The sequence below is a fragment of the Arachis ipaensis genome, chromosome B4, assembly GCF_059453495.1.
Source record: "Arachis ipaensis isolate K30076 ecotype BB chromosome B4, ASM5945349v1, whole genome shotgun sequence".
NCBI lineage: Eukaryota > Viridiplantae > Streptophyta > Magnoliopsida > Fabales > Fabaceae > Arachis > Arachis ipaensis.
The window spans coordinates 4,813,819-4,836,280 of NC_142439.1; the positions used below are offsets into that span (position 1 = coordinate 4,813,819).

At 31.2% G+C, this 22,462-nt stretch overlaps 2 protein-coding genes and 1 pseudogene across 2 annotated transcripts; all 3 read right to left on the reverse strand.

Annotated features, from left to right (window-relative positions):
- Positions 1-37: 37 nt before the first annotated feature.
- On the reverse strand, positions 38-4,490 carry LOC107638529 (RING/U-box superfamily protein). The gene is made up of 8 exons (XM_016341849.3): positions 4,159-4,490; positions 3,094-3,480; positions 2,605-2,725; positions 1,855-2,170; positions 1,198-1,270; positions 975-1,065; positions 820-899; positions 38-342 (listed from the first exon to the last, which is right to left on the reverse strand). Exons 1-8 carry the CDS (start codon positions 4,210-4,212, stop codon positions 205-207), a joined length of 1,260 nt encoding a protein of 419 aa, XP_016197335.1. The 5' UTR covers positions 4,213-4,490; the 3' UTR covers positions 38-204.
- Positions 4,491-8,828: 4,338 nt separating this feature from the next.
- Positions 8,829-9,422, reverse strand: LOC148566526 (uncharacterized). The gene has a single exon (XM_088485758.1). The coding sequence runs from the start codon at positions 9,307-9,309 to the stop codon at positions 8,977-8,979; it is 333 nt and encodes a 110-aa protein (XP_088341884.1). The 5' UTR covers positions 9,310-9,422; the 3' UTR covers positions 8,829-8,976.
- A 4,894-nt stretch (positions 9,423-14,316) lies between these two features.
- LOC148566527 (uncharacterized) lies at positions 14,317-20,940 on the reverse strand (annotated as a pseudogene).
- Between the last annotated feature and the right edge of the window lie 1,522 nt (positions 20,941-22,462).

A 22,462-nucleotide genomic window follows, 5' to 3' on the forward strand; every position in this document is an offset into this window, starting at 1 on the left:
TTGAGTTAGAAACAAGTTAACATTTTGATTTTCTTACTTTCCTGAATATACACTTCATGAGATTTATTTAGCAACAAATATATCATATGGTAAAGGTCCAACAGGTAATAATACTACAACAAAAGTTTAAAATAAAAACTTGAAGGTCATCATGTCATTTAGGTACATAGAAAATCCATGAAGCTGATTCACTTCTTAGGAGATTCAAACTGGGAGGTTATCACTATGAGAGACCTGAAGTCTCCAATTAACATATTGGATATATAAATAGTTGAGGCTCATAGCAATTCCAAAACCCAAAACTGATGAAAGTAGTATTGCATAGATGGCCTTCAAATGCAACTGCAACAAAAGGTCACAAAGCTTTATTTAGCACATCATAGGTACACTGTAAAAGTTAAAAATTTTACCTAAACATAATGTTGTAACTTCTTACATGCAAAATGTATACAGGTTATAAATCAGAAAACATCACTTGCTATTCTATCATCTATATGCATTATGCATTCAACAAATCTCTTCATCCCATTTTGGCACCAAAGCAAAGGCTTTTACAATTTCTTCCCCCCTCTTTTGCCCTTGTCTTAAACAGTACTGTAACTACATTATTTTAAAAGACAAGCATGCACCATCAGAGACCATAGGATAACTAAATACAAATAAATGCAGTCTTTTCTACAAAATCTAATACTTTCATTACTGCAACCCAAGAAATATAGCGAGGCAAGAGTTTTAGCCATTAGCAGGCATTTCATTTGCCAATCCGGCCAATAGTATTACTAGGAAATTATTACCAAAAATATGAACATTCTCACTCACCATGGTATAAAACAGATGCACGGTTATAGCCACAAGAGCGAACTCAAGAGCAGCATATGTCCATATATACTCTCTAATTGCTGCATGTAACACAGGTAAAATTAAATTAACGTTCAACAATAAACCAATTTCAGTCTGAAGATATGAGTTTTTACCAAGGATGACTGCAAAAATAGATGCCAGGAGGCCCAATGTAAAGGCAAATGGTGCTGCTATTATGATGGCTTGAGTCTTCAACTCAGGAAGCTACAAAAAGGAACATAGAATCAAATAAAATATGCATATATATTTACTAGACTATGAATACAATGTATTCTGAACTCTATCTAAGGGGTTAGAAGTTCACTTATAGTATTCTCTTAAAAGATGTAGGCATACCAGGAGCTGTTCAATGAAGAAAAAGTAGCATATTGTGCTTATCAGGACGAGCACCACAAAGTCTTGCCAGGCACTGAAAAATGGAAATCAAGGTCAAGCAAATAATAATAATATTAATAAATTTAAGTAACTTATTTGGAAAAGACTAGAACTGGAATATTTGAAAGATTAAATGTTTGGGAATGCACATAACTCAAATTTATCCCGAATGAGTTTCCAAACTTAACTATCTTAGCAGCAATATTAATTATGATTGAAAATATCATTTTAAGACATACGAAAAATCAACTCTGAGAATAAGTAACTCTCAAGGACCAATTCACCCTCATGAAAGAGCGCTTTGGGCTTGAAGAATGGACTATGCCCGGGCCTATTATTTTACCTTGTGCAACTTTTCTACAGAAGAACAGAAATGACAAGGGTCAGAGTCTTGACTCAGAGACTTTGATACCATGTCAAAGACCAGCTCCCCTCCACGATTAAATTCTAGGAGAAAGTTTAAGATTCATTATATATCTAAAACTGAACCCATGGTATATGGACTTTGAAAAGCTTGCAGAAAACAAGGAAACCTATAACGGGTAATGTCTAAGGTTGCCATTTATAAGAACAGAAATAACAGATAACTTAATTTGAGAGCATAGATTTTCAGATTACTTTATTGACTCTGAACTTGAGTTCAGTTGACCCTGCACTTGTCTACTTTGCCGTTGAACAGAGCTGGAAACACGAAGCAAAGTTACAGGTAAATTCTGAACCTCGTGCCCACATACTTCACATTTCTTATTTCCCTTTGTGCTAAACCATTTTATTGCACATTCTTCATGCACCAATCTCAGGTCACCTTTGCAACTGCATTCCATTTTCAAGGTATTTCTTTCATCGCAGACATCAAGACATATCCTGCACACTGCTTCCTCTTCAGGAATTTCTTCATCATCAGCACCTTCTGGTGGCACGGGAGTTATCTGATCTGATTGACCAATAAAAATTGTGTTAGTGTGTTAAACTATTTTGAGAAGATTTAAAGTGACAATAAGCTAAAAAAATGGCACTCTAACTAAAATGTTACTAACGAGACAACTCAGGAACTAAGTAAAATATCCCAGCAGTGTGATAGACTCGTACTCGTAAAAGTGGCTGTCATTTTGTCTATTATCAACATACAACATTTTCAAACACTGGCAACCAATTGAGGTCATTTCTAACCCATAAAAGGATGATGACAGGAACCACAACACTAGGTGGAATAATAAACACTGATTAACCCATTTTCTGCTTGAAATGTAAATATTGGAAAATGGATTAGATTTCTTCACTGTGAATTTAAAAATAGAAAAGTAGGACTACAAAACTGGAAGTACATAAAGTATATGTGACTTTAGTGAGGCCTTAGAGGAAACATACCATCATTTGTATCTTGCTGATCCTGTTCACTACGGGTAGAAAAGGAGATGGATCTTACAATAACAACATTTCTCCCAGGTACAGAAAGGGACCTTGAAACCTTGGAACGACCAACATCCTTCTGCACAAAAGTTAACAACAGCCATTTGAAAATATAAATAAAGTTCCTAAAGATGGGGTAAACCTTAGTTCATGCAACTGTTGTTGTATCATATGCTTTAGAAAGCTCTAAACATGAGTTCGAGTCAGTAAACTTTCAAGTATTCCTTTAAATACCTTGTTGAAAATAACATATCTGAATATTCTAGTATTTCCTTTCTTTTCTCTGATAACAGGTTTCGCACAATGTAATGTTACAGAATACAGATGATTTAATTTTAACCTATGAATTCGACCTTTCCATAGTCCAAGGTAGAGGTATAACTCACATTAATTTTATTTGAGAGAATCCATAAACAATGCATCACAACGAAATAAACGGGAACTTACATGTTGCTTCTGTCCAGTATAAGTCCTTGCAGAAACAGGTGTTGAAACCGAAGGAGACAGATTTGATGCAGGAGTAACAGGAAGAGAAGTGCATCTTTTCCATGCAGCGTCAGATATGGAGTCCATATTAGAACTGTCCGCAGATGTCTTCGAGTCTGAATTAAGGAGGCAGCTTCTTTCGCCATCTGTTACATTAGCTTTTCTTTTCAAGCTCAATGCCCTCAAAAAACCTCTTGATGATGATATCCCTTTGGAAAAACTTTGAGAATGGTCCAAAGCCCTTCCACTGCCAAACCCTACAGGTCTAGGTGGAACTTGAAGTGAAATATCGGGACGTTTCCCACTCGGTCTATTATCTGAAACTTCTTTGTTCGAACAGTGGTTAATCTGCAAGTAACAGGGACAATTTCAAGCAATTTAGTCCCAACAATTTGGCATAATATGCCAAAGCACCACAGATAATATAAAACAAATGCAACAGCTAAAATGCAAGCACTTCAAGAGATAGCATGCCAACACAAATTCATGAAGAATAACTGAAGAATGATAATTCTCAAATTGTTTTCAGAAATTAACTTGTTTCACAGAGAGGATCTGGATCCGGAAGTTGAATAAACCATCAATGTCGAAACTCACATGAACAAAATCAATAAATTCCTTAGTGGTGACTTATAGAGCAAAAAACAACAAGATACAATCTAATAAAGTTAAGAAGAAAATTGACATCTTCCAAAATTCTTCACAAACTACATTGTCAGCTAGAACTCATATCTCAAATTCAAGGACCTCCAGAAGCAGTTACAATTAAAAGGCATATGAACAACAATCAAAACTACATTCCAATCATGCACAATTCAGGAAACAAATAAAAACCTAGGCTTAAGTAGGCACAGAATAAGCTCAAATTGAGAAACCCCGTAAGGGCTTAACTTCAATTCAATCAAAATACACACACTGACACACACACACACACACACACACATCTCAAGATCAAGTGATAAATTTAAAAAGTTTAAAAGCATAGAATTTTACACAGATTTAGAGATGAATCATGAGAATAGAAACCTGGGGTGAAATCTCAGAGACTTCATCAGTGGCTGCTGCTTGAGCTGCTTGCATTATAGGCAGCACCAAAGATCTCACAATAAAAGTTGGAACTCTGAAATACCCACAAAAAAATAAAAAATAAAAAAATAAACAGGAAAAAAAAAACGAAGAATAAAGAATAAAATCCAACAGAGATAATTTAGTAAGCAAAAAGTAATCTGAAGAAGACCACGGTCGTTGTGTGAGAAGCAACTGAGTTATGATTTATCTATTTTTTTTATTTTTTATTTTACACGCACAACATTGTCATTAATTAATGAATGATGTTGTTTAAAACAATACTATAATAAATATTGGCCAATTTTATGGTGCCTGAGTTTGGTGTCTAAATTTTACTTAACTTAATTTTTGTAATAAATTTTGATTTTTTAAAAATTATTTATTGTTATATCTTTTAAATTAAATATTATTTTTTAATATTTTTTAATAAATAAGCACCATCTTTTAGACACCATAGCATTCACTAATAATATTATATGAATAAATAATGAAGCTTCAGAATACAGATAGAGGTAGTTGTACCGTATACTACACGAGCGAGTGTGTCACTGACTCACTGTATATTGTAATGTACGGTCCCTTTCACTCAAATATGGATTTTTTTTATCAAAGATAGTAGATTCGAACCCACAACTTCTTAATTGAGTATAAAGAGATTATGCTATTTGAACTATAACTCATTGGCTCAAATATAAATTTCTTGCAAAAAAAAATAAAAATAAAAATATATATAATATTATTGGTCATATCTCTTTAAACAAGTGTATAACTTATATTGTTAAATGTTAAATCATTTCATTTACTATTTTTTCAGGAAAAAAATATGTTCACAAAAAATAAGTATCAAACCGGTTAAAATAATTTATTTCTTTCTAACTCTTAAATTAATAATATTAGAGAAATAATAATTTAACATTATTTTATTTAACTTAATATTTTATATATTTATATATTTAATATTATTCAATTACTTTAATAATAATTAAAAAATATAAAATATAAAATATAAAATAAAATATTTTTTAGATTATTGTTGATTAATTTTTTATTATTTTTTAAATATTTGATTGTTTAAAATAAAAGTGAAAAATAAGGTTTGTTTGTTAATTAAATAGTGAATTAAATTAACTTGTGAGAAAAGGTGAAACAGGTCAAGTTAGGTCACGCTTTGTTCTTAATAAACCTGCTATAAATTTTTTTTAAAGTACGAAACTTGACCTGTTATTCAGTCTGGTCTAGTCTAAAATCTGTTAAAAATCTTAATAATTTTTTTTACAAAAATAAAAATATTATTAAAAAATATATTTTTTAATAAAAATATTTATATATAATATATTATATTTAATATTTATAAAAAAATTTAAACTCTTAAAATATTTAAAATATATAAAAAATTTATAATTAAATATAATAAATTTAAAATATTTCATAATTTTATTAATAATAATAAAATTATTTATATATATATATAATTATATAATTATGAGTTAATAGATCTAAACAGATCTAATAGACTAATAAAATTAATTGAAATTTTTATAAAAATTTAAATTTATACCTATTTTATAATAGATCAGACCAAATTACAGGTCCTGAGAATCTGAGACCTCATGGCCTTTTTTCACTCTCCTACTTGTGAGTTTGATTGATTGTTTGCTTTATGCAATCTTACTTTGGTAACTTAAAAAAAAAATAATAATAAAAAAGAGGTTTTTCTTTTCATCGAATATTGTCACATCATAGGCAGGACTTTCTCGCTGTGATGCTTCCAAGTTGCTTCCAATTTGTCAATTTTCATACATGGTTTCCCCAATGTAAAACGTTTTGCTTTTGCTTCATAGAAAAGCTAAATGTGTTCATCATAATCCGTAAGACCTTTATTCGTCAACTTGGTTTTTCTATTACATTTACAATTTTTTTTTATTGCAGAGTATATACAATAATACAATATCTTTTTCTTTTCTTGATTATTTTTTTCTGGTATTTCTTTTTTTTTTCTTGATAATAAATTAATAATACAATATCTTCTTTTGTTTTTGGACGATACAACATACAATGTATTTTTTTGGTCTAGATACAATATCTTTTTTTTTGGTAAATGATACAATATCTTTTATATATATATAACTTCTGATATTTCATAATGGGCCAGCCCACTGTGTATTTCTCTACCACATAAGTTATAACTGCAAAACGCCATTTTTTGTAAACCAATTTTAAACTCCTCGGCCCAAACAAAATGGACAAAAAAATCAATGCAAATTTGTCTAACTATAGGGATGTTGAAACAACAAAGGGTTATACTATCGTGTTGAAAGGAAAATTTTTCTGTCAATGCTGAAAGTACGTGGTATAGGGGAAGAAGGAACACGTGTTTAGGTTGTTGCTAAAGTTTTGGACAATTTCTACATGATAGTAGAGTGTGATGTATGAGAATTAAGTACAATTAATCAGTTGATGAAAAGAAATGCATTAATGATGATGATTATGGTATTGGGTTTTTTTTAGGATCCAAAAAATATTTAGGTTTACAATAAAGTTTAATTTTTTTAGTTGTATTATTGAACAAAAATGAAGTGAATAAAATATATGACGGATTGAATTGGTTATAGAGTTATAAATGAGTTATTTTGTAAATATATTTTTTGAAGTTTTCTGTTGAGTTGTTAATTTTTGGCCAGTTTGACATAGTATGCAGTTTATTTTTCTTTTTATTGAGAGTGGTACTAATTGTTAATTTAGTTATTGAAATTGTCATGACAAAAAAAATTGAAATTGTAAAAAAGAATTTGTAATTACTAAGTATATATTTAGATTGAAGTTTGTAGACGAAAAAATTGATGTTAATTAAAAGTGAGCTAGAATTAGCATGGTTTATGTTTGGCAAGTTTTTATATCAAAATAGATTATAATAAATTAAATGTTGTTTGGATTATATTACTCAAAATCAATTTTAGATAAAAATTATTAAAAAGACATGAATTTAAATAGTTATTTGATATTATCTTATCTTTATATTTTAAGTATTTAAATTAATTTTATTAATCAAGTTAATAATAAAAATTAATATTTACTTATTGAATTAAAATTAGCATAAGAAATAGACCAAATATATTTTATATAAAAAATATAAATAATATATGAAAATATACTTCATTAAATTAGATTACTCATGATTTATTTAGTATTATTTTGGGTTATAAATTTTTTATTTGTATGATTTTATGTTAGTTATAATTAATTATTTATTTATTTTATTCTTTTTAGTAGGGTGAATAATTTATATTATAAAAAAATTACAATAATAAATATAATATATAACTATTACAATTACAAGTTTTAACCGAGCTAAACAAATAAAAAAAAATTGTACATATAAAAAATAAAGTACAATAAAAAAAAAACAGAAGACAATAATTCGTATAAAAAAATAAAAATTTCATAAAAAATAATTATATACACAAAAGATGTGAATACTAAAGAAACTACAAAAAAAATAATAAATACAAGACAAAGTAAATAAAAATTAACTATAACTATAGAATAAAGTAACATTTATAACCCAAAATAGTACTAAATAAATTATGAGTAATCTAATTTCATAAAGTATATTTTCATATATTATTCGTATATTATTTATGTTTTTGATATAAAATATATTTTGTCAATTTCTTATGCTAATTTTAATTCAATAAGTAAATATTAATTTTTATTATAAACTTGATTAATAAAATTTATTTAAATACCTAAAATAAAAAGATAACATAATATCAAATAACTATTTAAGTTTATGTCTTTTTTAATAATTTTTTATTTAAAAGTGATTTTGAGTAATATAATCTAAACGACTTTTTAATTTACTACAATTCATATAAAAATTTGATAAACATAAATCATTTTATTCTCAGTTCACTTTTAATCAAAATCAATTTTATGCAACTTCTCATCTACAAACTTCAATCTAAACACACACTTAGTATAATAATTTTTTTGTTACAATTTTAGTTTCTTTTTATCATGATAATTTCAATAACTAAATTAACAATTACCATCTCCCTCAATAAAAAAAATGCATATTATGTCAAACTGACCAAAAATTATTAACTCAATAGAAAATTTTTAAAAATATATTTAAAAAATGAACCTTTTATAATCTCATCACCAATACAGCCCAACATATATTTTAATCACTTCATCTTTGTTCAATAATATAATAAAAAAACTCAAACGATAGTCAGCCCATTAATTTTAGCAACTTGTTGCTGGACCATAAAAAAAAGTCCAAGATCATAATCATCTTCAACTAATTAATTACTTTATACAGCATTCTTTGGATACGCTGCAGAATGCTGTTGATAAAAGTTAACAAAAATACTGTTGGTAACATAACGAGATTATAGTAATAAACATCAATTATTATACATGTATATCATATATAATAATACATTCTTAATTGAAAAAGATTGATATGAACAACGAAAATGAGACAAATAATAATGGTGAATACATACCTGAAACAAGGAAAAAAGGTAAATTAATAACATGGGCTATGCTTTGGTCTGTGTATATAACATGATCACTTATATTTACAAAACTTTAGGAATGATTTAAGTATTTAACTAAGAATTTTATTTTGATAGACTCTAAGTGTAAAATCATTTTACATGTACATTCAATCACATAACATCACATTAACAAAAATAACTACCTTTTATATTAACCACGTGAATGATCATCCAAAAAAATAGTTGTAATTGCACGACTATGTAAAACGTTTTACAATGGATAGCCCACAGCAATACAGATCTCCCAAAACACTTTGTCTTCCACTTCATTCACATTAACTTTGATTGATTCCACTTCTTCATCATCATCAACAAGGAAATCAGGCGATGAAGAAGAGCATTTCATTTCCTTTGATGAAATACACACATGTGAATCATTATGATGATCATTGTTGTCAGATGTGCAAGATTCAGCATCATCATCATTATTAGTAGCTTCAACAGGGCAAAGAGTGATAAAGAATCCTATAGTATCTCCCTCAGAATCTGCAGTATCCTCAATCAGCAAAGAAGGTGACATATCCATCATCATATTAATATTCATTTGATCTACTTACTTTGATATTTGATATGATGGTATTCTTCTTCAGAGTAAAAAAGAGCAGCAGCTATATACACATAACACATTATTTGTATGTTTTATGAATGGTTTGCAGCACTCGCTAGTTGAAGGGTACTACTCATATAGTACTATTTATGATGCAAATTTAATTTATTTATTAAAGAAAATAATGATTTGTTCAAACTATGTTTGTGGGTAAAATTTGTTGACGTCACATCTGACATCATCGGTCATTGATTTCTAGAGTCGTGTGTGGCTAAGTTAAGGTAGTTGGTTTTGAATTAGATGAGGGATAATTTCAGTGCAAGAATGTAAATTACACACTTTTCATATGCCTTGCACATATATTTAGCTTGTGTTTTAAGTTTCATTAATTGCTGTCTTTTTCAAATATAAGTGGTCCAATTTGAGTTAGTCTAATAGTTAGTTCCGCTTAAATAATTGTTGGAAATTTAAATTCCGCCTTATTATGCATGCAACAATTCATTTGCAACAACAAATCCTAAAATGGAGTTTAGATCCGTGACAGATTAGTCTTTAACTCGTCGAAGTAGGAAATACCGCAACAAAAGAAAGTGTCTATTTTTGTTTTTATTTATTCCTGAAATTTAGATCATATTAATTACTATAAAGAGTAAATACCTTTTTCGCCTCCTGTCCTTTTTGAAAATTGACAAGCCGCCCCCTAACCTTTAGAAAATGACAAATCGGCCCCTGTCTATTTCTTCTGTTAGACACATCGACCCTTCTGTAACCAATAGACAAGAGTTGATGTGTCTAACAGAAGAAATAGACAGCAGAAACCGATTTGTCTAACGGAAGAATTGATGTGTCTAACGGAAAAAAATAGACAATGACCGATTTGTTATTTTTTAAACATTGAGGGACAGCTTGTCAATTTTCAAAAAAAATAGGAGCCAAAAAATGTATTTACTCTAAATTTTATTAATCCAAAATTTCAAATTCTGGAATTGTGGTTGATACATTTCTTTGTTGAAATTTTAATACTTATAGTTCTAACTCGACTAATCTAGTGTTAACTAAAGTGTGTTGTTTGCTTTGATCTCAAATGTAAACTTGACTAATTTGGACATGAAATGATTTTGTAATAAATTATTGGAAGACATATTTCTCTTTATCTGTCTCTCACTTTTGATAGAGAGGAAAATATTATCCACATAAAAATTCTAAGATATGAAGAACAAGTAGTAAATTTTATGAAAACAGATGTACATTTGAAATATATAAATATTTAATTAAAATTTTAAAAACATTGAATTTAGTAATAATAAGTTTATATGTTGATGATTAGGGATATGACAAAGTTTAATAATGCAAACTGCACCCAAGGAACTGCCGACGCTTGGTGTCAAATCATAATTAAGGTGAGTTCATAGTGCTTTAATTTGTATATAATGGTTATGTGAGTGTCATTACCATATTTGCTTAGACTTATTTATCCCTAATCACATGCTTAATGTGCCCTTGTGTACCAAGCTATATTAAGATTTACCATTATGAATGATTTGAAGAGATCATGGAAGATCCATAATCACCGGTAATTAGCATTATCACTTGTCAAAATCATACGTGTAGTGACATGGTTGTGTTAATTAGGTTTAGGTGCAAAGATAGATGAGTTAGAAATTTCCAGATTCTTTTTGTTACCTGAAAAGATGACACCCTCATTACGTCATTCATTTCAAAGCCCTTTTGTTAATTATACTCCTTGTTAGTTTTTTCATTTTTATTTTTTTTTAAGAATATTATCATTTTTTTAAATATAATATATATACTACAAATTAGTAGTTATTCAATATGTTATATTTAAAAATTTGAGTGGCATGTGAAAATGCAAATTTGGCAAAGTAACCCCTAAGTTTTGAGAAAAATTTATTAAAAATACTATATGTACATAAAAAAAATTCAGTTATTAAATTTATTATTATATATTCGTGTGTAAATATATGTATTATTTAATTTATTTTTAATATATATTTTATGTAAATAACTAATTTAATAATAGATTTTTTATATATACATAATATAATAATATAGTTGAAAATTCATTAGTGTGGAAGGTTATGTGTGATTGAAACAATCCTCCATGCTTGTGTGGACTCAAAGCTATACAAAAAATAGTTCATCAAAGTCAATTAAGATTGAATCGGATGAGTCCATCTCTTCTACTGTGGTACTTGTACTAGAAGAGAGAATAATGTGCACGTTTTATTATTCAATAATTTTTTAAAAACATAGATCAAGAGAGAGATTTATTACTTTGTTAAATAACTTTTCAAGTCACAAATATAAGCTATCTTTGGAAAAAAAAAATACATATAAAAGTCATTAATTTAAAAGTATTTAAGACAATTTACATTTGAAAATATTATAATAAATATTTAGCACATAGTGAACTTAAGTATACTATAATACATTAGCGGTTTAATTATTCTGCAAGTCTCTATAGTTTTACCGAAATTTCAATTAGGTCCCTATACTTTTTTTCTTTTCAATTGGATCCCTGTACCTTTTTTTTTTCAATCAAGTCCCTGCCGTCAGTGTACCGTTTGAGATAACAGAATATTCTACATAAAAAAAGAATATTCTTGGCAATTAGCTATAGAGGCTTGGTGAAGTAATATAAATTTTTCCTAATACCCAAATAACCCCTCACATTTCATTCCTAAGAAAAAAAGAAACCCTAAGTTTCTCCTGTCTTCTCCGCCTCCTGCCTCCGTCGATGGCGTGTGTGTCTGCCATCGACTGCAACAGACAGTTGCTGGTGTCCCCTCCGTCGCCTTCTCTTTGCGCTGGGCCCTTGTGCGTTGTTGTTGTCAGAGGTCTTCTCCACGGTTTGTCCGGCCAAGGCGTCTTCCTTCCGTCGCGGTGAAGGCCCTCGCCTGGAGTCACCGTGCCGCACGTTGCCGAGCCTCCGACCACGCCTCTGCTCCATCTCCCTGCAATCGAAGTTTCTGCAAGTAAGTGACAAAGAAAAAATCCTAATTTTTTTAGTGTTAAAAGTTGATATTTATGTTATTTTTTTTCAAAAAAAAATATGGCATTGTTTGACTGTTGTTGTTGTGATGGTGGTGCTTTAAATGGATTCTACTTCTATTTTTATTAAATAGATTTTGCTTTCAATGGGAGATTTGTGAAAGTGTAATGTATGCTGATGGTTTCAACTTATGAAAGTTTGAACCTTTTTTTCAAATTATGTGATTGAATGGAGCTACTATGGCATTGGATGATGAATTTTGTTTATTCTTGAATGTTGATTGTTGTGGTTGTGCTGATGTTGCTTTAAATAGATTATGTTTCTGTTTTTAATACCTGTAGGGATGGGGGACTCGGATTTTACCATAGACATACACCATGGTGGCAAGTTTCATGATTTAGGGAACGGGCTAGAATATTTGGGGGGGGGGGAGGAGTGTTGGAAGATATGCATTATGAGTTCGATGAATGGAGTTTGCAAGAAATAGTTAGTGAGTTGCAAAAGTTAGGGTACAAAGGGAATGCCAGGATCAGGTACTGTGAACCAGGCTGTCAATTGAGCTCGGGTCTCAGAGAGTTGATGAGTAATGGAGATGCCATGAGAATGGATAGGTTATTAGTGTTGCAAACGGTTAAGCATTGCTCGGTGTATGTTGTTGATGGCTGTAGGGAAGGTAACGGTGTTGAGATATGTTCGAATGATAAGATGATTATCAATTTATTATAAGATGATTATCAATTGATTATGCTGTGTTATAAATAAATTGTAAATAGATTATAAATTCATTGAAAAAAGAGTTGAATATTCATGTTGCAATCTGCTGTTTACCTGATTTCAGATCCTGGTCTTGCTGCTGCCGCCAACGGAAAAGATCCGAATGCTGCTGACACTGTGCCTACTGCTGCTGCTGCTGCTGTTGACACTGATCCTGCTGCCGACAACAGATCCGGTGTGAATATCTGCAGATCTGAGCGAATAAGGCAAACAGGGGCAGGTAGGGGAAGAATAAGGGGCAGGGGAAGGGGTAGAGCTGCATTTTCACAACCACTCCCCACCACACCTACATCTTCCCAACAGCTACCCACCACACCTACTGTTGCTGCCTCCACTCAAGCACCTCCCATACTTGCAACTTCAGCTTCTCAGGCTCCAACCACATCCACCGGTGCAGTGGCTCCAACCACAGCCACCTCACAACAAGCCTTACCTCTTGAAGGGCCAGTCTCCCAGCCTCTCCTAGCTGTGGCAAGTGCAAAATCTCACCAAGCACCTAGAGCATCTTCTCAACCTTTACCAAAGACAAAGGTGTTTGGTGTGAGGAGAAGTGGGCGGCTAAAGTTAGGAGTGATGAAGCAAAAAGGAGCACCTAATCTACATATAGACATAAGTGATGACTGAAGTCTGTTTATATTTATAGTTAGGGTTGTTGGGGCTGCTGTTAAATAGTATATCTTGTGATGAATTGTGTCTATGTGGCCACTGTTTATTATGTGGATAGGACCACTATTTTGATATTTTGTAATCAGGTTGGACCACTTTTAATTGTTGCACTTCTTGGATCTTTATTTTGGATTAGCTATATGTGGCATATTATATGACCACTTATGTTATGATATTTTGTGTAAGTATGGTTTAGAGGAACACTTAATGAAAATATATGTAGCATATTTTCTGGCCACTTCTTGCTGCAAGTTGTTGTCAATTGTGAAAATTTAAATATTCACATTGATAAAGTTGCTTCCTAACTATCATTTGTTATACACACAAAATACATTAAAGTGCAAAATTGATTCAAACTAAACTTAATTAACTTTAATTGGATTGAAGCCATACAATCTCTTATATTACAACTTTATAGCACAGATAACTCTAAACTCTTGCAAACCACATTCCAATTATTAAGACTAGCAAAAACATAAATAGCATATATTGCATTTTACATTGAATTTTCATATTGTCATCCAACCTCCCAATTTATTCTTTGAGAATATTCAACTCATCACATAATCTACCCAACAAGCATCTATTTCTTTGGCTTCAACAATTAATCTCTCCATCTCCACGTTTAGCCTCTCTATCTTTCTTTCTTGTGCATCCAATTTCCACATTTCAGCTTCCAACTTAGCAGAATTTTGTGTTCCAACAACTCCAACAGTAGCAGCAGACACGTTACTTCTTGCACCAACTTCATTAACCCACTCAAAAAATTTGCATCTTCTGTTAGGGCAAGAAATAAATCTTCTATTAGGATTCTTTGTTGTTCCTGAAATTTGAAGACTCAGAGTGTCACCACACAAATAGTGAACCCGCTTTTTCTTTTTCTTTGGCCACCCATTCTTTGTATCGTCATCAACCTCAATCCAATCAAAATCATCAATCCACTCAAAAAAGTTGCATTTTGGTATCTTCCCACAAGTAACATACCTCCTACCATGGTCAGAAACGGCTGAGGAACGACGGACGGTTACTGCCTCTCCACAGAAACACAGGTGTCTTCTTTCCTTCGAGTACAAGCTCCTGGAAACACAGCTTCCCGAAGAGAGAATAAATGAGATTCCTTGACTATGAGCCATAAATTTGGAGAATATGAAAACTGAAAATGGAAAAGGGAGAATAAGAGAAACCTCAGATACTGCAACGAGAGTGTTTATAGGGAGAAGACAAGGGGTAAATAAGTCATTTCACAGCTCACTAACGTTTTTTTTTTAAACGTCAAACGTTAACAGGGACTTAATTGAAAAAAAAAAGGTACAGGGACCCAATTGAAAAGAAAAAAAGTATAGGAGCCTAATTGAAAATTCGGTGAAGTTATAGGGACCTGAAGAGTAATTAAACCATACATTAGCAAAGAGCCAGCATAAAGAGAAAAAGAAAGCATTCTTAAATAAAATTTGATTATTGCCTCCTTATTCTTTTTTTTTTTTAAATAGAAATGGCGCGTGGGCTGAGTAAAAAAGAATGAAACTGTTAAGCCCATTACCAGAAGAGCGTCACTATAGGCCCTTTTAGGCCCTTACCAAAATTTAGTTTCATCATCCATCAGGCCCATAAAATCTTTGGACAAGCTTCACTAAATTTTGTACTTGTAAACAATAACAATAATGGATTTAGCTAATTTGTGCAATAAAATTACAAATTAAAAGAGTTTTTATTAACAATATAAAAAATTTAATATATTTATTTTTTATTTATTAAAGAAAAATATTTTTAAAAAAATTAGTTATAATAATAGTCTTATCATGTTTGAATGATAAAAACTAAGATACACAATATGACAATACACAAGACTTGTTCTCTAAAAAGGATGAATGGAAGAGAATTAGAGAAAGAAACTAATAAACTTAATTCGTAATTAGAAATACAAAAATAAAATAAATATTCATTGGTAACAAACGTGTCTAGTGACTGGTTGTGAGAGTGGCACATTTTTCCATGTGATGTCAATGCATTTTGTGCAAAATTAAAGTTTGATTGAACTACCAATACGTTATTAATTAGTAACTACTTATTAATATTTTGATGCCACTATTGAATTGCCTGATTTTGATGCCAATACCCATATTTCAAGTTTGTTGGGTATAGTTTGATTTGATTTTATTTTGAGGTGCGTCATTTTCTTCAATTCCCACTAAAATTTCCCAGCTCAACTACTTTTTTTCCTTTGTATTGGTCAGCTTAATTTCATGGTCAAATCATTAAATTTTTCGTATTAAGGATCGATTTAAAAAGTTTGAAAAGTTATTTTTTTGAGTTTTTGATTTATGAAAAAATATTAATATTAATATTAATATTTAATATAATTTTTAAAATTAAATTGTAGTTTTTTAAAAAATTATTTAAAAATTTATAAAAAAATTAAAAAAAAATAATTTTTCTCGTAATAAAAATTTTTTTATCATATATTTTTTTTAAATAAATGCTTTTAAAACTAAAAAACCAAATACAAAATAACTTATTCATAAACTACTTTTAGTATAAATATTTATTGTTTAAATTATATCTTTTAAAAAAAACTTAATTAAATTATTTATCCAAACTAAACTTAAATATAATTTCACTAGATAACCAACTAAGATACTAATTCACTTATGCTAACTACATTGTGAGCCATAACCAAAAAATAAATAAATAAATAAGAGAAAAAAGTTCATTCTTGTTTGGAAGAAAAATGATTTAGAAAGACCACCATAAAAAAAAAACTTCAAGGTATAAGGTGTTGGAATAAATTAATTTCAATATCCCAGATCATCCATATCGAATCATCAAAAATATAACATAACATAATGCGGAAGCGTACCTGAATTCATAAACATGAATCATACGATCAGAAGAGTTTGGATCTTGTGGTTCTTTCGATCTTCCTCAACTAAAGCCTTCTGTATTCCTAGGAGGCTGAACTGCAACTCTTTTGATGGGGAAAGAGCAACAAAGGCGGCTTTGGCATATCGGGGACCGAAACCCTGAAGGTCTATTTATATTTGAGCATAGCACCCATTAAACCCTTAAGCCCAAATAAAATAGTATCTAAAGCCCAAAAGATAATATATCTAAAATCCAAAAAGATAATTATCTAAGGAACAAAAGATAATATCCGGTTTTATTCTCATTTAATTCCAAATCAAAAGTAATAATGACTTATTCAATTTAGCATTTATAACAATAAATGAGATCACCATTATATAAGTCATTTAATTTGAAATAGCATAATTTGCGATTATAATTAATATATGTATTGCCCACAAATAAGTTAGGAAATCAAATAATTTCCTAACAATCTCCCACTTGGGCTATACATATATTATTTATTGATATAATCACATCTTTATAAACTTTATGCGCGCATCTGAATGCTATTTCTCTCATTACTTTAACAATCTGGTCCGTCTCATACATTAGATATGGAACTACCGCAGCTTTTATCACATTAAATGCCGTGACTAAACCACGCCAATCGCCATCCTAATATACTTAACGACATAGATCAAATTTGGATGAGTAATATGGAAATTACATGCCAAGTGATCTCATGCATGTCTATTTCCAACTGGTCCAACTTTATTGAGATCAAACACAATATAAATATTGCAAAATGAACATTTCACATAACATGAAATAAACCATCAACTTAATTCTGCAGAAAAATAACTCAATATCTGTCATAGGACATACAGCATAAACTCCCACTAAACCAAGACATCACAACTATTGACACCCATCCGAGCAGTGTGCTCATAAAAAAAAACTTTAGGGGTCAATCCCTTGGTAATGGGTCTGCTAGCATATATTCTGTTCCTATATGTCCTATGGAAATCTGGTTTTTCTTAAACTTTCTCCTTAACAACTAAGAACTTAATGTCTGTATGCTTCGATTTTATCAAGCTCTTATTGTTATTGGAGTATAGTACTGCTGACTTATTGTCACAAAATATCTTTAATGGCCTTTTAATGTCATCTACTATATGAAGCTTAGTGACAAAGTTTCACAATCATATGCCATGAAATCGGAATCAGAGTACCTAATAATCTCCAAATTTTCTGATCTCCGATAAATAAGCATGTAATCATTTGTTCTCTTTAAACAACGCATTACGCGTTTAACAGCTATCCAATGATCCATGTCCGGATTGCTCAAGTATCTACCCAACACTCCCACTATAAATGATATATCAGGATGTATGTAGACTTGAGCATACATTAAATTCCCTAGTGCTGATGCATAAGGTTTATCATGCATTGTTGTCTTCTTAAGATCATTTTGGGGCATTACTTGAGACTAAACTTGTCTCCTTTAACTACGGGTGTGTCCATTGGTCTACAACTTTCTATGAAATATCTACTTAAAATCTTTTCGATATAGTTCTTTTGTGACAATCCAAGAATACCTTGAGAGCAATCTCTTAGTATCTCAATTCCTAATACAAAAGAGGCATCACCAAGATCTTTCATTTCGAATTTGTTCGATAGAAATTTCTTAGTTTCATGCAACAAGCCTATATCGCTACTGGCAAGTAGAATGTCATCAACATGTAAGACCAAAAGAATGTATTTACTCCCACTGAACTTGCGGTATACACACTCATCTATGATATTTACCTCAAAACCATGAGGTAATGACTTGATGAACATGTGATACCATTGACGGGAAGCTTGTTTGAGATCATAGATGTATTTTCTCCTTTCTCTATTAGATCTCCTTAATGACACTTCTTGAGGTTGTTGAGCTTGCTGTATGGATTGGAATTGAGGAGGATTCTCATTATTTTCCTTTACTATAGCAGTATCTTGAGCAACAACAATATTCTCATTGTTCTCTTGTACTGTAACTGGATCTGCAGTAGGATTCTCATTATGCTCTTGTACTATAACTGTATCTTGAACAATAATAGGCACAAAGACCTAATCATTATCAGTTACAGAATCCTCATCAAAAGCAACATTCCTAATATTTCCTTCCCCCCAAACTCAACATCCTCAAGAAATCTCGCATTTCCCGTCTCAAAAATAGACCTTGATGCATGATTGTAAAACTTGTACCCCCGTGAACGCTCAGCGTAACCAACAAAGTAGCAACTAATTGTTCTTGAGTCCAATTTTCTTTCATGCGGCCTATAAGGTCGCGCCTCAGCTGGACATCCCCAAATATGCAAATACTTTATACTGGGCCTTTTCCAAGTCCAAATTTCATATGGGGTTTTGTTAACTGCTTTGCTTGGCACCCTATTAAGGATGTACACTGCGGTCTTTAAGGCTTCTCCCCATAGTGATTCAGGCAAGGAAGAATGACTAATCATACTTCTCACCATGTCTTTAAGAGTTCGGTTCCTTCGCTCTGCAACACCATTCATGCTAGGTTTGCCTGGCATGGTGTATTGCGGAACAATACCACACTCCTCTAGGAAAAGAGAAAAAAAGGCCCGGGACGTTGCTCACCTGTACCATCATATCTTCCATAGTATTCACCACCACGATCAGATTTGACAGCTTTAATTTTCTTTCCAAGTTGAAGTTCAACTTCAGCTTTGAAAGACTTGAAAACATCCAAGACTTGGGACTTTTCATGAATTAAATATAGATACCCGTAACGAGAGTAATAATCTATGAACGTAATAAAGTACCGTTTGTCCATTCCAAGGGACAGTAGGGAATGGGCCACATATATCGGTATATATCAGTTCTAAGACATCTTTAGCTTTCTCGGCACCTAATTTCCTTTCGTTTGTCCTTATTCCCTTTAAGCACTCAATACAGACTTCAAAGTCCGCCAAATTTAGGGGTCTAAGAATTCCATCCGACACGAGCCTCTGAATTCTCTATTTAGAGATGTGACCTAGGCGTTTGTGCCATAATGATGCTGAATTCTCATTTAGTTTTCATTTTGTACCTGTTTGCAGTATTTCATTATTATTGGAATTTGAGTCAAGCCTGTATAAATTATCCACCAAATGACCAGAGTAAATATTATTCGAATTATAAAAGAGACTGACTTTATTGTCTTCGAACGAACAAAAATAACCTGATTTGTTCAAACGAGAAACAGAAACTAAATTTCGTCTAAATGACAATACAAAAAATGTCTCTAATAAATCCAAGTAAAATCCACTCGCGGAACATAATCTAAAGGTTCCTATAGCTTCGACTGCAACTATATTACCGTCTGCCACATAGATGTATCTTTCAGCATCACTTGGCGGTCGGCTCCATAGGCAACCCTGCATAGTAACACTTACATGAGTAGTAGCAGCAGAATCTACCCACCAAGTATCAACAGGTGCATAACTTAAACTAGCCTCAGAACAAACGAAAGTAAGAATTATACCCTTCTTTACACGCCAAGTGGCATATTTGGTACAATCCTTCTTCATGTGTCCCACCTTCTTACAGAAGAAACAAGTTGAAACTTGATCTTGTTTCTTAGCCTTTTTCTGCTGAGAAGGCACATCCGCAGTAGTATCACGCTTTCTTTTATACTGAGAAGATGAAGCCATGTGAGCACTTTCAGTCTTATCTTACTGCAGCCTCTCTTCTTCTTGCACACAGTGAGATATAAGCTCATTTAAGGACCAAGTGTCCTTCAGAGTGTTATAACTCACTTTGAATTGCCCAAAGTGTGCAGGAAGGAAAATCAAAATGAAATGCACGAGTAAATCTTCAGACAACTCTAACTTTAGTGCTTTCAATTTTGAAGCAAGATGAGACATTTCCATAATGTACTCCCTTATGTTCCCTTTAGCTTTATACCTCATGGAGACAAGTTTGCTCAAAAGGCTACTTGCCTCCGCCTTTTCATTCTTAGTAAAGAATTTTTCAACATCCTTTAGGAACTGTTTGGCATCTTTATCCTCAGTAATTGAGCCCCGAAACGCCTCAGGAATTGAGCGTTTCATGATCATAATGCTCATTCGATTGGATCTCTCCCACTTCTCTATTTTAACATCATTGAGGTTTTCCGGAGTGGAAGTGGGTTTCTCCTCTTGAAGAGCTATATCTAGATCCATACAACCGAGGACAATCTCCACGGTATCTTTCCAAACTTTAAAGTTTGAACCATTCAGCATAGGAATACTGCTAATTTGTGCAGAAACATTGGTAGCTAAAGCCATAGTTTTTGGATCAGAACAAAAAGAACATGCAGTAAATATTAGTTATTAATGGGTAAAAAATCCATATTGAGATATCTAGCACAACATTAATTTTCAATCTTTGGATAGAAAAATTAACTGTAAGTGATACTCTCATTGCAGTAATCAAATATTGTCAAAATTTCTGTCACACATTAAGCCTTTCTTTGGACCGACTTAATGCGCACATGGAAACTTAAACTTCGCAACCTATTTATTACCGCATATATTTTCTATTAATTGGCCAAACAATAACCTTCCTTTGGGCCGATTATTGATCGCATAATTAATAGGAAATAAACAAAAGTGTGCAATGCTTATTATTTGGCCAAACAATAAACTTCCTTTGGGCCGATTATTGTTCGCATAAATAATAAGTATTACTTTATTCTTAGTTATCCAAATATTTATTTACCATTAATATGTGTATGTAATTCGGCTAAATATAGGCCTTCCTTTGGGCCGACCAATATTCGCATGAATTACATATCACCATATTCCTTATGTTTTGAATAAATCAATTTTCACAAAAGAGGCTACTTTGGCAGCATAATGTTCAATCAATTTATTCCAAAACTAAATCTTTATAAAATATGTAAGTATAATAATCCAAATTGTTACTAATTTCCTTATGTAACAATTTAAAAAATATTTAAATCGCAAAATGATTTAAATCTTAATGGTGTCTTTTTAGACCTTTAAAAAAAATGATTATAACTCATATGCCAAAAATTCTCGATCCATTAAGATTAAAATTAATCTTTATTTTCTATTTAAAAAAATCAATTTACTGTTTATTATATAAAAAAAAAAATCTGCCAAACTAAATAAAAGGCAGACCTTCTCATAAAATATATATACGTAACCATATATATCCTCAAAGTATAACCAAATAATGATATATATAAATGATGGATAGTATATATACACATATATATTCAAAAGCAACCAAAACGGCGATAAGTTACGTTGTATATGTGGAACAATACTAAATACATATACACTAACCCACACAGTCGCACAAATATAATATATATACATATATTCTTATATATGTAACATCGTAACGTAATGAGAAACATATATACATCGATCCATATATCAATTCAGTAATTAAAAAAATAAAATTGAATATTTTCGATGATTAAATTATGGATGGCTCTGATACTACTTGTTGGAATAAATTAATTTCAATATCTCAGATCATCCATATCGAATCATCAAAAATATAACATATCATAATGCGGAAGCGTACCTGAATTCATAAACATGAATCATACGATCAGAAGAGTTTGGATCTTGTGGTTCTTTCGATCTTCCTCAACCAAAGCCTTCTGTATTCCTAGGAGGCTGAACTGCAACTCTTTTGATGGGGAAAGAGCAACAAAGGCGGCTTTGGCATATCGGGGACCGAAACCCTGACGGTCTATTTATATTTGAGCATAGCACCCATTAAACCCTTAAGCCCAAATAAAATAGTATCTAAAGCCCAAAAGATAATATATCTAAAATCCAAAAA

Coding starts and splice junctions, on each gene's coding strand:
- LOC107638529 (XM_016341849.3), bottom strand. CDS start 4,212: ATGCAAGCAGCTCAAGCAGCAGCCACTGATGAAGTCTCTGAGATTTCA. Junction 2,171..2,604: donor TCAGCAAGATACAAATGATG/GTATGTTTCCTC, acceptor TTGGTCAATCAG/ATCAGATAACTCCCGTGCCA. Junction 900..974: donor TATTTTTGCAGTCATCCTTG/GTAAAAACTCAT, acceptor TGTTACATGCAG/CAATTAGAGAGTATATATGG.
- LOC148566526 (XM_088485758.1), bottom strand. CDS start 9,309: ATGAATATTAATATGATGATGGATATGTCACCTTCTTTGCTGATTGAG.